The sequence below is a fragment of the Puma concolor genome, chromosome A1, assembly GCF_028749965.1.
Source record: "Puma concolor isolate L17-30 chromosome A1, mPumCon1.1.hap2, whole genome shotgun sequence".
NCBI lineage: Eukaryota > Metazoa > Chordata > Mammalia > Carnivora > Felidae > Puma > Puma concolor.
Window position 1 is genome coordinate 131,046,864 of NC_141667.1, and position 20,782 is coordinate 131,067,645.

General features: G+C 35.9%; 1 protein-coding gene across 3 annotated transcripts in view; it reads left to right on the plus strand.

Annotated features, from left to right (window-relative positions):
- Positions 1 to 20,782, plus strand: part of AFF4 (ALF transcription elongation factor 4) — a 100,743-nt gene that overhangs the window by 36,419 nt on the left and 43,542 nt on the right. For 2 of the 3 annotated variants that reach the window (XM_025923630.2, XM_086704192.1), the window contains exons 3-5: positions 306 to 1,097; positions 2,843 to 2,887; positions 6,865 to 6,951. In XM_025923630.2, coding sequence (XP_025779415.2) covers positions 306 to 1,097; positions 2,843 to 2,887; positions 6,865 to 6,951 — 924 coding nt within the window. The remainder of the gene's footprint in view (positions 1 to 305; positions 1,098 to 2,842; positions 2,888 to 6,864; positions 6,952 to 20,782) is intronic. The other variant, XM_086704199.1, reaches the window with a different exon arrangement.

Genomic DNA, 20,782 nt, shown 5'->3' on the forward strand with positions numbered 1-20,782 from the left:
TGATGGACATTTAGGCTCTTTCCATAATTTGGCTATTGTTGAGAGTGCTGCTATATCTCAATGTCCTTTAGAATATTTGTGTTTTAGCATGAATGTTTTTCACTTTCAGTGTTGTGGGTTTTTTTTTTGGTCACTATAAAAATTATATGTTTGGAGTTTGCTTTTGAGATGTTAACCTTAAGATATGACATGAGGTTTCTCTTTGAAAAATCCCTTTGCATTTGAAGTTTGGAAAGTCCATTTAGAAGCATCTTTTATTTCTGGTTGTGCTAATTATGTAATTTTATTTTGCAATTTTTTTGTAGACTAGCAAAGAAGATAAGCTATCAAGTCGTATTCAGAGTATGCTTGGAAATTACGATGAAATGAAGGATTTCATAGGAGACAGATCTATACCAAAGCTTGTTGCAATTCCCAAGCCTACAGTACCACCAACAGCAGATGAAAAATCGAATCCTAATTTCTTCGAACAGAGACATGGGACCTCTCATCAGAGTAGCAAATGGACTCCAGTAGGACCTGCTCCCAGTACTTCTCAGTCTCAGAAACGGTCCTCCGGCTTGCAGAGTGGACACAGTAGCCAGCGGACCAGTGCAGGTGGCAGTGGTGGCACTAATAGTGGCCAGAGGCACGACCGTGACTCATACAGCAGTAGTGGGAGCAGCAGTCGGAAAAAAAGCCAGCATGGATCGGAACACTCCAAATCACGCTCTTCCAGCCCTGGAAAACCCCAGGCTGTTTCTTCATTAAGCTCCAGTCATTCCAGATCTCATGGGAATGATCACCATAGCAAGGAACATCAGCGTTCCAAATCACCTCGGGACCCTGATGCAAACTGGGATTCTCCTTCCCGTGTACCTTTTTCAAGTGGGCAACATTCGAATCAGTCTTTCCCACCTTCATTGATGTCAAAGTCCAGTTCAATGTTACAGAAACCCACTGCCTATGTGCGGCCCATGGATGGACAGGAGTCCATGGAACCAAAGCTGTCCTCTGAGCACTACAGTAGCCAATCCCATGGCAACAGCATGACCGAACTGAAGCCCAGTAGCAAAGCACATCTTACCAAGCTGAAAATACCTTCGCAACCATTGGATGTAAGTCACACATTTAAAACTTCTATTTATTTTTTAAATGTTTATTTGAGAGAGGGAGCAAGTGAGGGAGAGAGAATCCCAAGCAGGGTCCATGCTGTTAGCCCAGAGCCCGTTGCAGGGCTTGATCCCATGAACCGTGAGATCATGACCTGAGCTGAAATCAAGAATCAGATACTGAAATGACTGAATCACCCAGGCGCCCCTAGAGCTTTTACTGTTACGACTCTGTGAAGCAGTTTGTCTCTCTGTTGTTGTTGGGTTTTTTTTTTAATGTTTATTTATTTTGAGAGAGAGAGAGTATGAGCGGGAGAGGAACAGAGAGAGGGAGGGAGAGAGAGAGAGAGAGAGAGAGAGAGAGAGAGAATGCCAAGCAGACGTTGCGCTGTTAGCACAGAGCCCAATGTGGGGTCAGTCTCAGGAACAATGAGATCGTGACCTGAGCCAAAATCAAGAATTAGACACTTAACTGACTGAACCACCCAAGCGCCCCTCTCTGTTTTAATGAGAAGGTGTATATAAGTTTAAAAAAAGGCTTGTCATTGACTCTAAAGTGGATCCACAGACCTGTTAACTTCCCCTCTTGGGCAGTAGAGAAAATGCCATACACTATTTTGAAATATTCAAATAACAGTTACAGAATAAAAGCACGATCTATGAGATCAATACCTTAGATTTCCTCCTTTTGATTGTATGAAATAATACATATTGTGTTTAAAAAAATTAACTTGTTTTCTCATTGTGATACTCATGAATGAGATGTGGGCAGTGGTTCATTGTAGGGAATGTTAAGATTTTTGAGGATCCATCCAGTTGGTAATGTTGTGTGGTTTGGTTTCCATGATCTTTTCTCTGGTTAAACTTAAAGGTTTGAGGCAGCTGCTCTAAATTCGTAGTGGTAGTTTGAAATTTACAGCATTATAACTGTATACCAAGCATCAGAGTAACCAAAGAAATTGAGCATTCATTGTGAAATAGAAGTTTTATCTTTTAATGTAAATTTTAAAATAAAATTTTCAAAAGTAGTGTCAGTAACTGAAAGTCATAGTTTATAGCTTAAAACGTGGTTGAAGGGATCAAGGATAGGTAAGGTGCCATTTTGAGAACATTGAAACATTTTTCCTATGGACTTGGGAAACTTGTTCATGGCATGTGTCATCTAATCACTCCTTGCAAGAGAACAGTGAAGTGGTTCTTTCTTCAGATGACATGATCCTTGGAGGTGGATTTGAGTTCACACTCTAGCTCTCTAATTCCTGATTGTGCTTTAGAATAAACAACTTTTCCATAATTTATGAAAAGCTATATAAAATGTCCATTCTGTCCCAGACAAGTATTCTTTCAGTAATACTGGTTTTATTTTGTTTGAAATGATACATTTCAGTATCTTGGAATATTTTGTATATAAATAAACTTTAAATTTTTGATAAGTTTCTCACCTGAAAAATAACATTTAAAAATTTATTTCTAATCTAAGAAAGATAGGACTTTTTAAAACTTCTGAAAAATACAAAGTTCTTTACATCCTGTACAGTTGATGATTAAAATTTTTTAGAGCTTGAAAAATTGACATTAAAGGAACTTTGTCCAAAGGTTCTAATTAGTGTGGTGATTTAGAGTAGTGGGATCAATAAATATGTCTTTAAATTTAATTCACTTTCTAGCAATATTGTTAAATCTGTACAAAAATGATACAAATCTAATAATAAATGACTCCAAATTTAATGTGTGTTTCTTTTCCTCTTAAGGCATCTGCTTCTGGTGATGTGAGCTGTGTGGATGAAATTCTTAAAGTAAGTTGTTGATTTTTTTTTTTTTTTTATAGTTTCAGTCTTTTTTATTTATGATGCTCTGCTATCTTTTTCTCTCTTCTCCCCAATATTTCTCAAAGGATGTGAAGCAGGAAATTGCTTACATGCGTAACCTCATTATGTCCTTAAAAAGTAGTTGACTCTATTTTGCTTATTTTCATACTTAGTTTCTGAATCATTTGGTTTGTTTACTGTCTGCCCTCAAAGAACTGGTTTTGTTTGTTTTTCATTTTTAAGTCAAGCAAATTCCAGGTTTAATACTTTGCCTTGAAAAGAGGAAGAAAGCAAATATAATTGCACTTTCTAAGGCTGATCAGTTAATTTAAGTGCTAAAAAACTCAGTAATTACCAGTCAAAACATTTCATTGAAAATACTTGCTTTGTAATTCTTCTGTACATACTGGTCAAATCCTACAATGAAAGACCTCTGAATATTGCTCATTTTGAGTGTTGAGTGGAATATGTTTAAAAGTGACACGTGACCAAAATGTGTATTCCTCTTTTGGGAAAAGAAAAAGTTGTCTGTCGGAAAAAGAGAAAGTCCAGGAAATTAATGAGTGACAGTGACTGCTTTTGGCTCAATAGAGAAAAACTGTTAAGTTACATATTACTTGTACTTTTTGCATAAGCTCCTGAGTTTTTGTGTCTATACGTGCATTTCACTCTGGATATTTCTGAAAGACTACTTGCTTTGCTGCCTCCACTTTATTCTCTCCTTCCTTTCTTCAGCCCACTGCAGTCTTTGATATACTTCTATCATTCTGCTGAACCTGTTTGTCTAAGGTCATTATCTTCCCCTTCATTGGAGCTTTCATTTGAGTTCTCTGCTGTTTCTGCTGTTTTAAAGAATTTTTATTTTTTACTTCTGGAAACCTGATTCTTCCTTCCCTTGACTGTTACTATGCTTCACTGTTTTTATTTCCTTCCACCCTTGTCTCATTCTCTGCCTTTTGGAAACCTTTGTGTCTTCTCTTCTTTTATTTTTTAAATTAAAAATTAAAAAAATTTTTTATTTTAGAGAGAGAGTGGGAAAGGGGGTCTGGGGAGAGGGAGGGAGGGAGAGAGAGAGGGGGAGGGAGGGAGGGAGAGAGGGGGAGAGAGAGAGAGAGAGAGAGAGAGAGAGAGAGAATGAGAGAATGAATGAATCCTTAGCATGGAGCCTGACATGGGGCTCGATTCCACAACCCTGGGATCATGACGTGAGCCAAAATCAAGACTTGGGTGCTCAACCAACTGAGTCACCCAGGTGCCCTTTTTATCTTTTAAATATGGGTCCTTTTTTCTAGCTTCTCCTTTTCTTTTTGCTCTGTCTTAATTTTCCTTTATTGTTAATGGCTTCAACTATTAGCAGTTCAGTCTTTATCTCCTGCTTAGCTTCCCTTGGGTTGTGGTTTATGTCTCTTCCTTGCCTCGTAGTTGTGTGTCCATTTGCATTTCTCCCTGTTTTTTTTTAGATTCATCATGTCTAAAGGCAGATTTATTAGACTTCCTTCTATTAGTGGTACTACCATTCTCATGTGCTTATAAGTGTAAAATCTTCATTTTCTCTCATTTTCTGTTTAATCACAAAACTACATGTACGCTTTGAATACTCCTTGGAAATACCATTCCTTTATTTCCATTTCTGCCACCTTGAGCTTCAAAAATTGCAATATACAGTCCTTGCTTTGCCTTTCTGCCTTGAGTCTCCCTTCTCCTCTGTCATCTATATTGCTACCAGATTCTCTCTTTAATCCATTGTCTTCATAAGTTAATTTCCTTTTTAGAAGTTTTCAGTGAGTCTCTAAGCCCCATAGAAAGAATAGTGTCCAGCTTCAACATTCTAGACCTCCTATAGGCCGGTTCTAACCTCTTTCGCTGTTGATTCACCACTTTTGCCAAATTGGTTTCACTAAGGCATGTACTTACTGGCTCTTTTACCTTTTTAAAGTAAACTTGGTGAAATATGTTTCTCCTTAGTCTTCAGTCATATATAGATTCTATTTTTTTCTTAGAATCCCAGTGAAATCCTTCTTTCCCCCATGTCAGACCATCAGATCACAAAAATAAGTCTTTCCTTTGAATCTCACATAGTGTGCATTTTTCAGTTGCCATGTATATAAAAAGTTTAACAGCATTTATCTTTTCTCTTGCATCCTCAAAAATGCATGATATAATACCTGGAAGAATCTTAGATTTCTTATATTTAATTACTCTTTGATGTTACTGACCATTTATTATACATTTTGTATATACAGGGCTTGGCACCATGGCCTTGGGTTTAATAGGTGCTCTGACATTTAATGATGGAGTTACATAGATTTTCTGTTGAGAGTACTTTGGTATTTGAAGTGTAAAATGCACACTGAAAACCTAGAGTGCATGAGTTTCTGTTTCCTTTCCCTGTATGCAGTGTGTAAGGAACTTCTGGTCCTGACTGCCTTCATGTTTTCTTGATATTTGTAGTTCTCCTGTTTCTAGGAACTCCATCATGAACTTAAAGAAAAAACGTTTTAATCTAAAAATGATACATGTTTATTGTAAAATAAAAAAAGATTAATTCAAGGCTTACTAATTGAGCACCTGCCATTATCAAGCCCTTCGGATACAGTGGTGATAATAATGATAGTATTGCACCCTTTGAATTGATGTTCTAGAGTAGGATATTGGAAATAATCAACTATGTAATATTATTTGAGAACATGAAATGCCATTGAAAAATAAAGCGTTGTAAGAAGATAAAGAGCAATTACAGTGCAGGTGGCTGTTTTATGAGGTTCAGGTAGTATAGACTGTATCACATGCCCATGTCCCTTCCTCCTCCTGTCATTCTGTTGCCCACAGGTAGCCAGAGATTTTTTTTCACATATGAGCATTTACTAGCACATAGACTATGATTTGTATTTATCACTTAACAATATATTGTGGACATGATTTCCTATCAGTAGTTAAAATTACTCATTTTACTGTCTGCTTGGTGTTCCATTGTATGACTGTCTGGTAATTCTGTGCTGTTGGATATGTAGGTTGTTTCCATTTTTTAAGCATAGGCCCCTTGAACATGTATTTTTACCTAACTATGTGGGTATAGCTACAGAGTAAATTCCTAAAAATTGTACCACTTTTAATTTATTGTATTTTCTCAGTCTATCTGATGGCTTACTTTGAGCTATATGCCAGAAATAAAACACTCCCTCCTTATTCTAAATCAGATTATCTCTCTTTCCCCTGCTCTTCTAACATATACATTGTGATCTTATCCAAATCTCCACTTGAATGTAGTTGGCATATGATTAAACAGAAGGCATTGAACGAAATCATACTTATGGCCTTGCTTGTCTGTCTTCCTTTTCATGTGCTTTTGATATCTCTCTTCTGATTTCCTCCACCTGACCAAAACTTCCTATCAGTTAATAGGTTCTGCAGCCAGACTTCCTAGGGTGCAACTGTGTGTCCATTACTTACTACGTGTGTGACTTTTAATGGACAATTTCTGTGCTTCAGTTTCATCCTACGCAGAGTCAGGGTAATAACAGTATCTACCTCCTAATATCATTGTGAGTACTAAATGAGGAACAGACAGGTAAAACAGCACAGTAGGTGGCCCATTACAGGCACACAGTGTTACCTCCTTTTCTTATTATTACCCCCGTCACAGCTCTCACAGCCGGCTCTTCCTCAATAGCATTGTACTGTGTGCCTTGTGTTTGTTCACAGGCTGATTTCTGTGACATTTCACAGGTTTCGGCATCCTAACTCCACGCTTCTTGAAGCCAGGGAGTGTATATTATTTATCTTACTGTTTCCTGCCCCCATAGTGCTTTGCACACAATTGTGCTTAATTAATACTTACCAATCAAATATGTATACTTTTGGAGGAGCTACCATGAAACCAGCATTTATAATATAAATCTGGTTTTTAGCTATGTAACTTTTATCCTTGAACTGGTTGAAAACAAACTGTAATAATTACATTTCAGGAGATGACGCATTCATGGCCTCCCCCTCTAACGGCTATTCATACACCATGCAAAACAGAACCTTCCAAATTTCCTTTTCCAACTAAGGTAAGTAAATAACATGTGTCTTTGATTCTGTTAGAAAACTCTCAGTGGCTTCACTAAAATCATATGAATTCAAAATTGTCTTGCCATTCCCATTCTAGTGGGAGACAGACAATAAATAAGTGAATAAATACATAAGTTCAGATAGTGATAATTGCTATGAAGAAAATAAAACAAGATAACGGAATCAAGAGTGACTTGGATTAAGAAGTTCTTGAAAAAGATTGGGAAGAGAATTAAAAGGCATCAAAGTTTGTTGGAAACTGTTATGGTATTCTAAGCTGCAGGCGTTAAGGCTTCTCAGACTGTCTGAGGAACTCCTTTCCAAATTGGACATAGCAACTGTAAATATGTGCTATGGATGGAGGTTCCTCAGACAACAGTTCCAAGCTCATCTACAATCAGCAGATATGCTTTTTTTTTTTTTTTACATTAATTTATATTTACACGAACAATAAAAGAATATATTTTCCTTGTGGAAGTTTGATCAGGACCCCTGATAATAGCTTTCCCCAATTTTGCCTCCTCCATCTTACTGGAGCTACTTTCATACATACCTTTGCAAGTCTTTTCATATGCATTTACATACATATATATGTGATCATTACATGTAAGCACTTTCTCATGTACTTTATTTCTGCACCAGTTTATTGTTCTATATTTTTAATAAGCAATAGGTCTGAAAGACCTTTCCATGTTATTATGTATCTTTATTGTATACTGATAATATATTACATATAGAGGTATTTTACTTCTTTTATTTGTATCCATGGTATAAATGTATCTTAGTTGAATTATTTTACTTTGGTATCTAAGTTGTTGCCAAGTTTTCATTTCTATAAACATTGCTTTAGTGGGTATCTTTTTCATGCCTTCTTGTGTGCATGAGGTTTTTTTTGGGTGAAAAGTAAGAAGTAGAATTATTGATTATATATTTAATATATACTCTTAAATTCCCTCCATATCAGTTGTACCAGTCAGTACTCTCACTTGTATTCCCTATTATTCCTCACATGCACATCACCATTTGTTATTTTAAGCACCAGTCTTTTGAGTGCAAGATGGTATTCCGTTTCCAAGATTACTCATGGGGTCCATCTCTTTACACATTTGTCATCCATGTGATTTCTGTGTGGATGAATTTACCTGTTTCCTCTGCTCTTTGGCTTTCATCCTTCACTTAAAATATTTTAGGAGGATTTCTTTTTGTGTGTATTGTTTTGTGAATTCTGGATTTAATAATTTCTTCTATATGCTGTAAATGTATCTCCCAGTTAGAGTCTTTTTAAGTATTGTGGTTCGGAAGATGTTAATTTTGATGAATATGTAGAATTTCCTCTTTCACGAAGCTTTTATTTTTTAATGTCTTATTAAAGAAGCTTTCTCCTTTCCCGGGATCATAAGCACACCCTCATTTTTTATTTTAACGTAATTGCAGTTTTGAATAATTAGAACATTTCCATCACTGCCAAGTCCCCTCACGTTTCTTTGCAATCTGCTTCACCCCCACCACTGGCCCTCACAATTACTGATATGTTTCATGTCGCTACAGATAAGTTTTGCTTTTTCTAGAATTTCACATAAATGGAAGCCATGCAGTGTGTATTTCTTTTGCATATATGTTTGCCTTCTTTTGTTCAGCATGTATTTTTGGAATTTGTCCATGTTCATGAACATATCAGTAATTTGTTCTTTTTTATCCCTGAGTTTCTTTTTATTTGTGTTGTATGAAAATACCAGAATTTGTGTATACATTTACCTGTTGATGAACATTTGGGTCTTTTCCAGATTTGTGCTATTAAGAATAGAGTATCTATAAATAGTGACTTACAAGTCTTTGTGTGGACTTAAGTTTTCTCTTTTCTAGGGTAAATACTGGGATATATGGTAAAAAGTCAAATTGCTGAGTCATATGCTGAGTTCATATTAAGTTGATACTAACCTAATATTTTCCAAGGTGATTGTATCACGCTTTTACTTCACCCCACTCGCATCCCTCAGTAGTATAGGATAGTTTGATTTGTTCTGCATCCTTGTGTGCATCTGGTATTGTCTATTGAGTTTTAGCCATTTTACTGGGCACGCAGAGGTATCTCCTACTAGTTTTAGTTTGTAATTTCCCTGATGACTAATGATGTTGAACCTCTTTTTATGAGCTTATTGACTATTCTTTTGGAAGTGCCAGTTCAAATCTTTTGCCGTGGGGGTGGGGGTGTGTGTGGGGGGGGGTGGTGGCCCAGCTAGGTAGGGAGTGTTATTTGTAGTTTTCTTTAATGTCTGTATTTGGTTTTGGTGTCTGGGAGTGCTGGCTCTTTAAAAGGAACAGGGAAAAGTTCTCTTCATCTTTATATTCTGAACTGGTTTGTGGAATTTAGTATTAATTCTTCCTTGAATGTTTTAATACACTTCAACAGCGATGCCATCTGGGCCCATAGTACTCTTTATTGGAAGGTATTAAATTATAATTTCAAAATTTTTATTAGATATAAGAGCTATTCAGATGTTCTGTTCCTTGTGTCAATTTTTTAATTTCCGTTTCCTCTAAGTACTCAAATTTGTTGACATAGAGTTATTTGTAAATAATATAAATATTCTTTTAATGCCTCTAGGATATCTAGTGGTCATTTTTTCCCTTTATTGGTGATTTGCATTTTCTCTCTTTTTTTCATTTTCCTTGATTAGCTAGGTTTATGAGTTTTACTGATCATTTCCAAGAACCATAGTTTACTTTTTTCAGTTTTCTATTTCTTTGCTTATTCCTTGTCTTCATTCTACTTATTGTGAGTTTCATTTACTTTTAACTTCTTTTTTTATTTTATTTTCTTTTTTAATTTAAATTACAGTTAGGTAACATACAGTACAATACTGGTTCCAAGAGTACTTTTCTTTTAACTTTTTCAGATGAAGGCTTAGATAGTAGATTGTAAAACCTTTCTTGTTTTCTCTAAAACTACAGTTTACCTCTGAGCCCTACTTTAGGTGTATCTCACAAATTGTGTTATATTGTTTGTATTATCATTCATTGCATAATATTTCTTTATTCCTGTGTGACTTCTTCCTTGATCCATGCGTTATTTAGAAGCATGTGGTTTTATTTTCAAATATTTGAGGATTTTTCCACATACCCTTTGTTACTAATTTTCTAATTTATTTATGTTCTTGTTAGAGAATATATGCTATATAATACCAATTTTTAAAAATTTATTAAATGTTTTATGGCCATTATATGATCTTTCTTGGTGACCATTATGTATACTATATAGAATATGTTCTGTATATATCAGATCAAGTTAGTTGAGAGTGATTAGTCGTCTACATTTTTACTCACTTTCTATTCTATCAAGTAATGAAAGGAGAGTGTTGACATCTGCACCTGTATTTATGGATTTTTCTGTTTCCTCTTTGAGTTTTATCCATTTTGGGTTCATGTGTTTTGAAGCTTTGTTTATTAGGTATGTACACATTTAGGATTGCTATATCTTTCTGATAATTTGATCCCCCCCTTTTTTTTTCCCCATCATGAGATGTTGGTTTTTATATCTGGTATTAATACTTGTTCTGAAGTCTACTTTGAGATTCATATAGCCATTCATGCTTTCTTTTAATTTACTATTGACAAGGTTTAACGTTTTCTCTTCTTTTATTTTTAATCTATTGGTGGCTTCATATTTAAATGACTTTCTTAAATGTTTATTTTGAGAGTGCGTGCACACACAAGTGTGTATGTGCAGGGGAGGGGCAGAGAGAGAGAGAGAGAAAGAGGGAGAAAGAATCCCAGGCGGGCTCTGTGCTGATAGGCTCCATCTCCTGAATCGTAAGGCTCCATCTCCTGAATCGTGAGATTATGACCTGAGCTGAAATCAAGAGTCGGATGCTTGACTGACTGAGCTACCCAGGTGCCCCTGAAGTGAGTTTCTTATAGTCAGCATATAATTTTGGGTCTTGGTTTTTTAGTTTGCCGGTCTCTAGCATTTAATCTTGGAGTGTTTAAACCATTTCCTTTTAATCTAGTAATTGATATTGATATTGTAGGGGTTTTTGTTTTTTGTTTTTATGGTAGGGTTTAAATGTACCTGACAATGTTAAATGTACTATTTGCTATTTGTTTTCCATTTGTCCCAACAATTCTTTCTTTGTTCTTTTTTTGAGGTTCTTTTGGATTGAATAATTATTTTTAATATTCTATCTTGAATTATTTAATAGGTATACTTTTTTTTAATTGTAAAATTAAAGCTTGAGTTTATCAAAAGACTTTGAACTTAATTTCATAGTTCTGGCTTATGAATGCAAGTCCATTCATAATTTTTTTTTTTTGGTGACAGTTTTATTAAGGTACATAACGTACATACCATACAGTTAATTCATTTAAAACATACAGTTAACTGGTTTTTAGTATATTCATAGTTATGTAACTATAACCACAATTATTTTAGAACATTTTCATCACCACCAAAAGAAACCCTATACTACTTAGCAGTTACCCTTCTGTATCCTCCAGTCTCATACCCTAACCCCAAAGCAGTCACTACTCTACATTATTTCTCTATTCATTTGCCTCTTCTAGACATTTCATATAAATTGAAGTATACAATATGTGGTCTTTTATGACCACATATTTTTACATCTGGCATGATTTGTTTATGTTATATATCATTATTTTGTTCCATTTTATGGCTAAATGTATATTTCATTTTATGGATATATCACATTTTGTTTATCTTTTTATCAGTTGTTTGGCATTTGGGTTGTTTTCATTTTTTGGCTATTATGAAAATTGCTGCTATAAACGTGAGTGTAGAAATGCTTGTGTAGACATATGTTTTCAGTTGTTTTCACTTGGTTTTATATACCTAGGAGTAGAATTGCTGGGTTATATTGTAACCGTGTTTAATCTTGTGAGGAACTACCTCATGTTTTTCCAAAGTGGTTGCTACATTTTATATTTCCACCAGCAGTGTATGAGCCTTACAGTTTCTTCAAATCCTGGCCAAGTTGTTATTACCCTTCTAGCTATTTTAAGTGGGTGTGAAGTGGTTTGTCCTTGCGGTTTTGATATTAATTTCCCTGATGGCTAGTGATGTTGAGAATCTTTTTATGGGCTTCTAGGGCCTTTGTGTATCTTATCTGGAGAGATATCTGTTAGATATTTTGCTGATTTTTTTTTTTATTTTTTTTTCAACGTTTATTTATTTTTGGGACAGAGAGAGACAGAGCATGAACAGGGGAGGGGCAGAGAGAGAGGGAGACACAGAATCGGAAACAGGCTCCAGGCTCTGAGCCATCAGCCCAGAGCCTGACGCGGGGCTCGAACTCCCGGACTGCGAGATCGTGACCTGGCTGAAGTCGGACGCTTAACCGACTGCGCCACCCAGGCGCCCCTATTTTGCTGATTTTTAATGTTTATTTATTTTTGAGAGAAAGATAGAGTGCAAGTGGGGGAGGTGCAGAGAGAGACAGAGACATAGAATCTGAAGCAGGCTCCAGGCTCTGAGCTGTCAGCACAGAGCACAATGCAGGGCTCGAACTCTTGAACTGTGAGATCATGACCTGAGTGAAGTTGGACTCTTAACCGACTGAGCCACCCAGGTGTCCCATATTTTGCTGATTTTTAAATTGGGTTGTCTTTTTATTATTCATCCCAGTTTTTTCTATATCTTAGAGTGTAGTCCCTTGTCAGATGTATGATTTGCAAAAATGTTCTCCCATTCTGTGGGTTGTCTTTTTTGCTATCTTGATGGTGTTTTTTAAAGCCCAAAAATCTTTTAATTTTGATGAAGTCCAGTTTATCTTTTGTTGTTTTTGTTTGTGTTTTTGATGTCATATCTAAGAAACCAGTGCACAGTTCAAAGTAATGAAGATTGACGTCTATATTTTCTTATATGAATTTATAGTTTTACCTCTTATATTTAGGTTTTTGATCATTTCGAGTTAATTTTTATATTTGGTGTGAGATAAGTGTCCAACTTCATTATTTTGCATGTGCGTATCCAGTTGTCCCTGCACCATTTGTTGAGAAGACTGTTCTTTGCCCATTGAATCACGTTGGCACCCTATGGAAAATAAATTGACCATAAATGTGAGGGATTTTTGTGTACTCTTGCGTTCTTTTTCACTGATCTGTCTGTTCTTATGGCAGTGTCACACTGTCTTGATTACTATAGTTGTGTAGTAAATTTTGAAATCAGGGAAGTGTGAGTTCTCTAGACCTGTGTATATGTGTGTGTGTGTGTGTGTGTGTGTGTGGTTGCTCAAGGGCTTTACAACATCATACACAATTATTTTAAAACAGTCATTTCACATACGGGTTAGTTGCCTTGCAACAGTTTAACTTCATTTCCCTCTTTTTTATTCTTTCTGCTTTTATAATACATATTGCTTAGCTATATGTTATAAACTTCACAATACATTATTATTTCTTACATTTTAAACAGCTGAGTATGTTAAATGACTTTTTTAAGGATTAACGATATCAATATACAGCACATATTTAAAATTTTTTTTTTCAACGTTTATTTATTTTTGGGACAGAGACAGAGCATGAACGGGGGAGGAGCAGAGAGAGAGGGAGACACAGAATCAGAAACAGGCTCCAGGCTCTGAGCCATCAGCCCAGAGCCTGATCCGGGGCTCGAACTCACGGACCGCGAGATCGTGACCTGGCTGAAGTCGGACGCTTAACCGACTGCGCCACCCAGGCGCCCCAACAGCACATATTTTAAATTTAAATTTGATATTTTGACTTACATGTAAACCTGTGAAACCATCATCATAGTACAGTTAATAAATCAGTTACCCTCAAATGTTTCTATTTAAGTTTTTTTAATTTTAATTTTAGTTTATTTATTTGTTTAAAAAATGTTTATATTTATTTTTGAAAGAGGGAGTACACAAGCAGGGGAGGGACAGAGTGAGAGAGGGAGACACAGAATCCGAAGCTGGCTCCAGGCTCCAAGCTTTCAACACAAGAGTCTGACGCGAGGCTTGAACCCATGAGCCATGAGTTCACGACCTGAGACAAAGTGGGTTGCTCAACTGACTGAGCCACCCACTCACCCCTAAATTTTTTTTTAATTCCAGTATAATTAACATAGGATTATATTAGTTTCAGACGTACCATATAGTAATTCAACAATTCTTTACATTACTCAGTGCTCATTATAAGTCTACTCTTAATCCCTTTCACCTATTTCACCCATCCTCCTACCCATCCCACCTCTAGTAAGTATCTGTTCTCCATATTTAAGAGTCTGGGTTTTTTTTGTCTGTCCCTTCTTTGTTCATTTGTTTTCTTAAATTACAAATATGAGTGAAATCATATAGTATTTTATCTTTCTCTGACTGACTTTATTACCATTATACTCTCTAGATCCAGCCATGTTGTTCACATGGCAAGATTTCATTCTTTTTTATGGCTGTGTAATATTCCATTGTATGTATATACCATCTGTTCTTTATCCATTCATCTATTGATGGATACTTGGGCCACTTCCATGATTTGGCTGTTGGAAGTAATGCTGCAGTATACATAGGGGTGTGTGTGTCTTTTTGAATTAATGTTTTTGTACTCTTTGGGTAAATACCCAGTAGTGTGATTACTGAATCGTAGGGTAGTTCTTTTTTTAATTTTTTGAGGAACCTTCATATTCTTCCCACAGTCGCTGCACCAGTTTGCATTCCCACCAACAGTACACAAGAGTTCCCTTTTCTCCATATCCTCACCATGTGTTTCTTGTTTTTTTCACTACCACCCCTGGGACTGGCTCCTGTCTACCCCAGGCATGCACACACATGGCGACAGCTCAGTCTGGAGAAAGTCTTTTGAAACCTCTGATTTTTAGCTCCTAAGGCTGTTTGCAAAGTAAAACTGGTGCTCTCTGTATTTCTCTTTCCCCAGTCCCTAGTCTGGAGAGGTTTTTCTCTTGTCCTAACAGTACTGCAATCCACAGCTTCTCTTTCTCTCCCTTTTTCTCTCCACTCAGGGGGATCCCTCCCCTCCATGCCCACGTTGTTTTATCTCCCCCATTTCGCATATACGCACATCTGTCCCGCCAAGCTGTCTCCATCTACCTGTGGAGATTTTTCTGTCACTCCACAGACTGATTTCGTGGGTGTTCCAAGTGTTCTGACCTCAGTACTGCTGTGTTTGAGGGATGAGGGCAATCCTGGTCCCCCTCATTCTCTGCCATCTTAACTCTTGTGTTTTGGATTTTAGCCATTCTGACAGGTGTGAGATGATATCTCATTGTGGTTTTGGTTTGCATTTTACTGATGATGAATGATGTTGAGCATCTTTTCATGTGTCTGTGGGCTATCTGTATGTCTTCTTTGAAGAAATGTATGTTCCTGTCTTTTGTCCATTTTTTAATTGGATTATTTGATTTTTGGTGTTGAGTTGTATAAGTTTTTTATATATTTTGGATACTAAACCCTTATTAGATATGTCATTTGCAGATATCTTCTCCCATTCAGTAGATTGTCTTTTTGTTTTGTTGATTGCTTCCTCTGCTTTGCAGTTTTTTATTTTGATATAGTCCTAGTAGTTTATTTTTACTTTTGTTGCCCTTGCCTTAGGAGACATATCTAGAAAAATGTTGTGACTGACAGAGTCAGGGATATTACTGCCTGTGTTCTCTTCTTGGGTTTTTATGGTTTCAGGTCTCACATTTAGGGCTTTAATCCATTTTGAGTTTATTTAAAATACACAAAATTGGTGTGAAAGTGGTCCAATTTCATTCTTTTGCATGTAGCTGTCCAGTTTTGCCAGCACCATTTGTTGATGAGACTTTTTTCCCGTTGCATATTCTTGGATCCTTCATTGTAGATTAATTAACCATATAATCATGGGTTTATTTCTGGGTTCTTTATTCTGTTCCATTGACCTATGTGCCTTTTTTTGTGCCAGTGCCACACTGTCTTGATTACTACAGCTTTGTAGTGTATCTTGAAACCTGGGGTTGTGATACCTCTAGTTTTGTTCTTTTTCAAGATTGTTGTGGCTGTTTGGGGTCTTTTGTAGTTCCATACAAATTTTAGGATTATTTGTTTTAGTTCTGTGAAAAATGCTATCAGTATTTTGATAGGGATTGCATTCAATTTGTAGATTGCTTTGGATAGTATGGATATTTTAACAGTATTTGTTCTCTGAATCCGTGATCATGGAATATCTTACCATTTGTTGGTGTTGTCTTTCCTCAGTGTTTTGTAGTTTTCAGAGTACATGTCTTTCATCTCCTTGGTTAAATTTATTCCTAGGTATTTTATTATTTTTGGTGCAACCGTAAATGGAATTGTTTTCTTAATTTCTCTTTCTGCGACTTCATTATTAATGTATAGAAATGCAACAGATTTCTGTGTATTGATTTTGTATCCTGTGATCTTACTGAATTCATTTATCAGATCTAGTAGTTTTTTTGGTCGAGTCTTAGGGTTTTCTGTATATCATGTCATCCTGCAAATGATGAAAGTTTTAATTCTTCCTTACCAATTTGGATATGTTTTATTTCTTTTTCTTGTCTGATTGCTGTGGCTAGGACTTCTAGTACTCTGTTGAATGAAATTGGTGAGGGGGGACATCTCTGTCTTGTTCCTGATCTTAGGGGAAAAACTTTGTTTTTTAAAAAAAAAATTTTTTTTTAACGTTTATTTATTTTTGAGACAGAGAGAGACAGAGCATGAACGGGGAAGGGGCAGAGAGAGGGGGAGATACAGAATCGGAAGCAGGCTCCAGGCTCCGAGCCATCAGCCCAGAGCCCAACACGGGGCTCGAACTCACGGACCGCGAGATCATGACCTGAGCTGAAGTCGGACGCTCAACCGACTGAGCTACCCAGGCGCCCCAAAACTTTGTTTTTAAAAGTTACCATTGAGTATGGTAGCCAATTTGACAATAAATTTTATATTAAAAAAAAATAATAAAGGACCACAACACAGGTAAAAAAAAACAAAACAAAACAAAACTTACCATTGAGGGTGATGTTAGCTGTGGGTTTTTCCTATATGGCCATTATGTTGAGGTATGCCCCCCCTTAAACCTGCTTTGTAGAAGATATTTTAACTGTGCTTTTTATTTCTTTTTTTAAATGTTTATTTCTTTATCTTGAGAGAGAGAGTGACCACAAGTGAGCGAGGGGCAGAGAGAGAGAGAAGGGATTGAATCCCAAGCAGGCTTCCCTCTGTCAGTGCAGAGTCCAACATGGGGCTTGATCTCATGAACCGTGAGATCATGACTTGAGCCAAAATCAAGAGTTGGACACTTAACTGATTGAGCCACCCAGGCACCCCTGCAGAAGATTTTTACCATGAATGGATGTTGTACTTTGTCAAATGCTTTTTCTGAATCTGTTGAAATGATCATATGGTTTTTATCTTTTGTTTTGTTGGTGCACCCCAAAGGTTTACTTATGATCCTTTACAATGTTCTCTTCCTGTACTCTCTCTACCCTTCCCATCCGTAATCAAACACTAATCTGATTTCTATCGCTATACATTAGTTTGCATTTTTGAGAATTGTACATAAATAGAATAATAATATATGTACTCTTTTTGGCTCTGGTTTCTTTCAGCACAGTTATTTTGAGATTCATCCATAGTATTGCATGTGAAAATCATTATTTTTAATGCTAAGTCGTGTTCACGTTTTATAATTTTACCAGTTTGTTTACCCATTCATCTACTGATGGACATTTGGGCTATTTATGGTTTTTAGTTAAAAATAAAGCTGCTGTAAAAATTTGTGTACAAATCTTTATATGGGCACATGCTTTTATTTCTCATCAGTAAATACCTTTGAGTAGATGGTTAATATACATTTAACTTTTAAGAATAGCTCATAATGTTTTCCAAAATGATTGAACCATATTGTATTCCTACTAGCAATATATGAGAGTTTCAGTTGCTCCCCATATTTAACCAATGCTTGTTATGGCCAGTCTTTTTAAATTTTAGGCCTTGTAGTAATTGTGTAGGAGTGCCGCCTCATTGTGGTTTTAATTTTTATTTCTCTAGTGACAAATGATGTTGAGCATCTTTTCATGTACTTATTTGTCATTTGTATATTATCTTCCTTGGTGCACTTTAAAAAACTTTTGCCCATCTTTTATTGGATGTTGTCCTCTTCTTAGTGAGTTTGAGAGTATTTTCTGTTTTCTGGCTTCAAGTCCATTATCGGATAAGAGATTTGTACATCCCTCCAACCCCAGTAAGTAGCTTCCTTTTTCATTCTCTTAACTATATCTTTTGAAGAGGAGAAGTTGCTAGTATTGATGAGTTCCAATTCATGAGTTTCTTAGTTTACAGATCATGTTTTTTGGTGTCTAAGAAATTTTCCCTAACCCACATTCTCCTATGTATTTTTTTAAACTTCTTATAGTTTTGGGCTTTACATTTAGGTCTGTGATTCATTTTAAAGTAATTTTTGTATATCGTACAGGTATGGATGAAAGTTTATTTTTTGTGTATAGCTGTCCATTTTCATCATCAGTGTTTAAAAAACTTGTTTCTCTGCATGGAATTGCCTTAACACTTGCACTTGACTATATATGTGGTGCATTTCTGACTGTATTCTATTTCATTAATCTCTTTGACTATCATGATATCAGTACCAACCTGTCTTGATTATCTGACGTGAATAATATAAAGCGATAGTGATGTAAATCCTCCAATCATATTACCATTTTTCAAAATTATTTTGATTTTTCAAGGTCCTTTGCATTTTAGTATGAATTTTACAACCAACCTGTTATTTTCAGCATAAAAGCCTTCTAGGGTTTTGATAGAGATTGCATTGGGTTTATGAATCAGTTGGGGAGAATTGCCATCTTAACAGTATTGAGTCTTCTGGCCCATAGCACTTATCTTCTTCTCTATTTACCTAGGTATAATTTAATTTGTCGTTATTTTATAGTTTTCAATATCTAGGTGTTCCACACTTTCTATCAGAGTTACCTCTAAGCATTTCATTTTTTAATGCTATTATAAATGGTATTTTGTTTAAAAATGTTCAATATATGTGGGGCCCCTGGGTGACTCAGTTGGCTAAGTATCCGACTCTTGGTTTTTGCTCAGGTCATGATCTCACAGTTTGTGGATTCGATCCTTGTGTCAGGCTCTGCGTTGACAGCAAGGAGCCTGCTTGTGGTTCTCTCTCTCCCTTTCTCTCTTTGCCCCTCCCCCACTCATCTGTCTCTCTCAAAATAAATAAACTTAAAAAAAATTTTTTTTTTAAGTTTATATACTTATTTGTCTTTTTTTTTTTTTTTTCAACGTTTATTTATTTTTGGGACAGAGAGAGACAGAGCATGAACGGGGGAGGGGCAGAGAGAGAGGGAGACACAGAATCGGAAACAGGCTCCAGGCTGTGAGCATTCAGCACAGAGCCCGACGCGGGGCTCGAACCCACGGACAGTGAGATCGTGACCTGGCTGAAGTCGGACACTTAACCGACTGCGCCACCCAGGCACCCCTTATTTGTCTTTTTTAATGTTTATTTTTGAGAGAGAGAGACAGAGCGTGAGCGGGGGAGGGGCAGAGAGAGAGGAAGACAAAAAGTCTGAAGCAGGTTCTCGGCTCTAAGCTTTCAGCACAGAGTCCAAAGTGGGACTTGAACTCACAGACTGTGAGATCATGACCTGAGCTGAAGTCGAATACTTAACTGACTGAGCCACCCAAGCACCCCAAAATAAATACACTTAAAACAAAAACTTGGAAATTTTTTTTCAGTATCTGCTTTTCCTGGCTAGTTTATAAAGATACATTTCATTTATTATTTTATTTTTTATATTGAAACCTTGATGAATGTATTTATTAGTTCTAGTAGCATTTTTGTAGCTACCATAGAATTTTTATTTAGACAATCATGCCATGTGTGAATAAAGGGTGTGTTACAACTTTAGTTTCAATCCAGATGCCTCATTTCTTATTCTTGCTTTATTGCGCTGGCTAGAACCTTTAATAAAGTGTTGACTGGAAGTGGTTAGAGTAAACATTCTTGCCTTGTTTTTCATTATAGAGGGGAAAGTATTCAGTCTTTCATCATTAAGTATGATTTTAGCTGTGGAATTTTCACAGATGTCATTTATTAAATTGAGGAGGTTCCCTTCTATTCACATTTGCCTGAGTGTTCTTATCAGTAGTGAATTTTGGATTTTGTTGAATGCTTTCTTTGAATCTATTGATGTAATCCTATGATTTTCCTTTTTGGTTTGTGATATGGTAAATTACATTGATTAATTTTAAAAATTTAAACCAGTATTGCCTTCCTGGTAGAAACTTCACTTGGTTATTATCTATTACCTGTTTTATATGCCGATTTGATTTTCAAAAAATTTTAAAAACAATTTTTACAAAAAAATTTACATCTATGTTTTTGGTCTGTCATTTTATTTTCTTATTATGTCTTTGCTGGGTTTTGGTATCAGAGTAATGCCAGCCTTATAGAATGAGATGGGACATAACTCCCTCCTCTATTTTCTGGAATAGTTTGTATAGAATTGGTATTATTTCTTCCTTACATGTTTGTTAGAATTCACCAGTGAAACCCTTTGAGTTTTGAGTTTTGTTTATAGTATAGTGTTTAACTCAATATTATATTTACTAATAGATCTAGGGCTATTCGTATTATCTGTTTCTCTTGAATGTGTTTTGGTAGTTTGTATTTTTTCAAGCAACTTGTTCAGTTTATCTGTTGATTGTGAAAGTTGTTAAATTTATGGGTATAAAGTTTTTGATTTTTGATAATATTTCTTTATTATAATTTTTATATCTCTTATGATGCCACTTCTCTTATTCCTGTTATTGGTAATTTGATTCTCCTATTTTTCTTCTGGCTTGAGGTTTT